The sequence below is a fragment of the Fulmarus glacialis genome, unplaced genomic scaffold, assembly GCF_000690835.1.
Source record: "Fulmarus glacialis isolate BGI_N327 unplaced genomic scaffold, ASM69083v1 scaffold30940, whole genome shotgun sequence".
Taxonomy (NCBI): Eukaryota; Metazoa; Chordata; class Aves; order Procellariiformes; family Procellariidae; genus Fulmarus; species Fulmarus glacialis.
The window spans coordinates 1-2,988 of NW_009190088.1; the positions used below are offsets into that span (position 1 = coordinate 1).

The window sequence follows — 2,988 nt, forward strand, 5'->3', positions numbered from 1 at the left end:
CGGTGTGCCGGGTCGGGCGCCCGCCATGGCCACGATGGCTCTGCAGGGAGAGGAAGGGGCTGTCTGGAGAGCCGTGGCTGAGTGTCCCCTCCCCAGCAGCACCCACAGCCCACCCTGGCCCTGCCATGTCCCATGTCCCTAGTGCGATCCCTACTTGGTGAAGCGTGTCTCCAGGTGGCTGCTGAGGTACTCGGCCGGCGTCACCGTGTGCTCGAAGACAGTAAAGTTGGGCACGTGGTTGAGGCTCAGAGACAGCTCGGCCAGCGTAAGGTGCAGTTTGTCCATGCTGGGGGGGGGGGGGCACAGGTGCCGTTAGCCACACCGCAGCCCCATGGGAACAACCCCACGGTCATGCCGTCCCCCCATGTCACACCATGCCCACACCTGACGTCTGGTGGCCACTGCTCCCCCCCAGCCCCCTGCCCACCCTCGCCAGTCCCGGGTGGCTCTCACTTGGTGGTCAGGGTCCGGTCCTTCCTCTGGCTCTCGGTTCCCGGCTTGTCCCTCTCGGGCTCCCCCTTCTTGGTCGGCTGCTTCAGGGTCTTCTTGTTGCGGGCTTTGCTGACGGTGGAGGCGCAGTGCTTGGGCAGCAGCTGCCGGACACGGGCAGTGGGTTACCATGGGTCACGGCACCGAGGACAGCCCAAATGGGGCCTCCAGGACCAGAGGTCACCATCCCCAAGGTTGAATTGGGGGGACACCCTGCCAGGGCTTCTCCCGCATGGCCTCTGCTGTCCCAAGGCTTTGGAGAACATGGAGGCCACAGAAGTCTTGGAGACCCTGGAGGCTGTGGAGGTCCCAGGGGACAAAGACGCCACAGAGACCCCAGAGGCCATGGATACCCCAAAGGCCATGGAGACCCTGGAAGCCACAAAGGCCATGGAGACCACAGAGACCCCAAAGGCCACAAAGACCCTGGAGACCACAGAGGCCGTGGAGACCCCAAAGGCTACAAAGATCCTGGAGACCACAGAGACCACAAAGGCCACAGAGACCCTGGAGACCACAGAGGCCGTGGAGACCCCAAAGGCTACAAAGATCCTGGAGACCACAGAGACCACAAAGGCCACAGAGACCCTGGAGACCACAGAGGCCGTGGAAACCCCAAAGGCTACAAAGATCCTGGAGACCACAGAGACCACAAAGGCCACAGAGATCCTGAAGGTGATGGAGACCTCAAAGGTCATGGAGGCCTCGGAGGCCCTGGAGACCCTAAAGGCCACAGAGATCCTGAAGGTGATGGAGACCCCAAAGGCCACAGAGACCTCAGAGGCCCTGGAGGCGCGACCCTCACCTGCTCGCTGAGATTGTGCTGCTCGGCACAGGCGTCCATGACGCAGGCGCTGGCCTGCCGGGCTATCTCCTCCAGGAACTTGTTGCACATCCCCAGCGCTATGGCCTTCAGGTGGGGATACTGTGGGGGAAAAGCCACGGCACTGTCACAGCACAGCATGTGGGCCACAGCCACGTCTGCGGCGTGCCACCAGCTGCCTTGAGGCCATGGGGCTGCCATTGTCCCCTACCCACGTGTGCCTGCCCCAGCCCCTCCACAGTTGGCCGGGCAGCAGCCAGCCATGGTGCCCCTGTGTCCCCCGTGTCCCCCCCGGCAGCAGGACCCACCTCCTCTGGGCACATGGGGTGGACGCAGCGGGAGAAGTGGCTGCAGAGCAGAGGGAAGGCGATGCTGTAGCGCAGCATCGAGGGCTCCTCCATCGTCGCCACAAACATCTTCTCCATGGGGCGAGGGTAGAAACTGCAGGGGTGGGGGCAGAGGGGCAGAAGTGGGCAGGGAGGGCAGGAGAAGGGATTTGTCTTTCTGGATACGCTGCTCCTGTGCCACATGTGTGTTGTCCCTGTTCCCATGTCCATGTGTATGTCACCTAACCTTGCCCAACCCCTCTCATGGGTGACATGTCCCCCACAGCCACCTCTATCCCTTCCACAGCTGTCACCCAGCACACGTGGGCACCTTTCCATGTGTGCTGGGGTGCAGGATGTGGCTTGAAGACCCCCAGAGCCAGGGTGACCCCCCCCGTGACTGTGGGGAAACTGAGGCAGAGCGGGTGCCTGCGCTCACCACAGATCGGAGAGATCGGAGGCCTCAGCCAGCAGCTCCTCCAAGGAGTCAAGCAGTTTGGTGTGGAAGACGATGAGGTTCATGACACGACCCACGTCAGGGTTGGAGCCCAGCGGCAGCGAGGCCTTGGCCACACTGGTGTAGGCCTGGGGGGACAGCGGGCTCAGGGGCACAGCAGGGCAGGGGAAGAGGACCAGGACAAGGACAGGGATAGGGACAGTAATAGGGATGGGGCCAGGGATGGGGAGAGGAAGGGGATTGGCATAGGGACGGGAACAAGGATGGAAATTGGGATGGGGACAGGGACAAGGACAGGGACAGAGACAAGGAGAGGGACAGGAACAAGGACAGGGACAGGGACAGGGACAAGGACAGGGACAGCACCTGCAGCCGGAACCAGTCCAGGCGGAGCGGTGTGAAATCAAACTGTTCCTTGTCATCAACTGTGGGGAAACGGAAAAGTGGGGAGACGCGGCTGTGGGGAGGGGGCTGGGGGGAGTATCAGTCTGGGGACGCTGATCTGGAGGTACTGGTCCTGGGGGTGCCAGTCTGGGGTGGCAGTGCCCACCCCACAGGACCCCCAGGAGGGGGTGCCAGTCGGGGGTGGCAGGCCCCACCCCCCAGGCCCCCCAGGAGCTGCCGTCTCCCCGTGCCTGGGTGCCCAGCACAGTCCAGGACTGCTGCAGGGGTCCCAGGGCAGAAGGGACATCGGTCCCCGGGCAGTGCCAGGGACGTGGCAGGGGGGACACTGACCATACCTTCCTTGACCGAGAGAGCTGAGAGGGAGCTGACGAAGGATGACAGGATGATGGACTCCTCCTCAGGGCACACGGAGAGGTTCTGCGGGGCCAGGGATGGGGACGGGATGAGGGACAGCCAGGATAGGGCACGGGGGACAGGGATAGCCCCAA

The 2,988-nt window shown here is 63.5% G+C and overlaps 1 protein-coding gene across 1 annotated transcript; it reads right to left on the reverse strand.

Annotated features, from left to right (window-relative positions):
* Nucleotides 1–154: 154 nt before the first annotated feature.
* On the reverse strand, nucleotides 155–2,917 carry LOC104081703 (nck-associated protein 1-like; the record flags this gene model as incomplete). The annotated part of the gene is made up of 7 exons (XM_009584548.1): nucleotides 155–286; nucleotides 454–593; nucleotides 1,295–1,414; nucleotides 1,621–1,753; nucleotides 2,078–2,223; nucleotides 2,462–2,520; nucleotides 2,836–2,917. Coding segments are annotated over 7 exons (812 nt in total), but the record flags the coding sequence as incomplete, so codon positions are not given.
* Nucleotides 2,918–2,988: the final 71 nt, after the last annotated feature.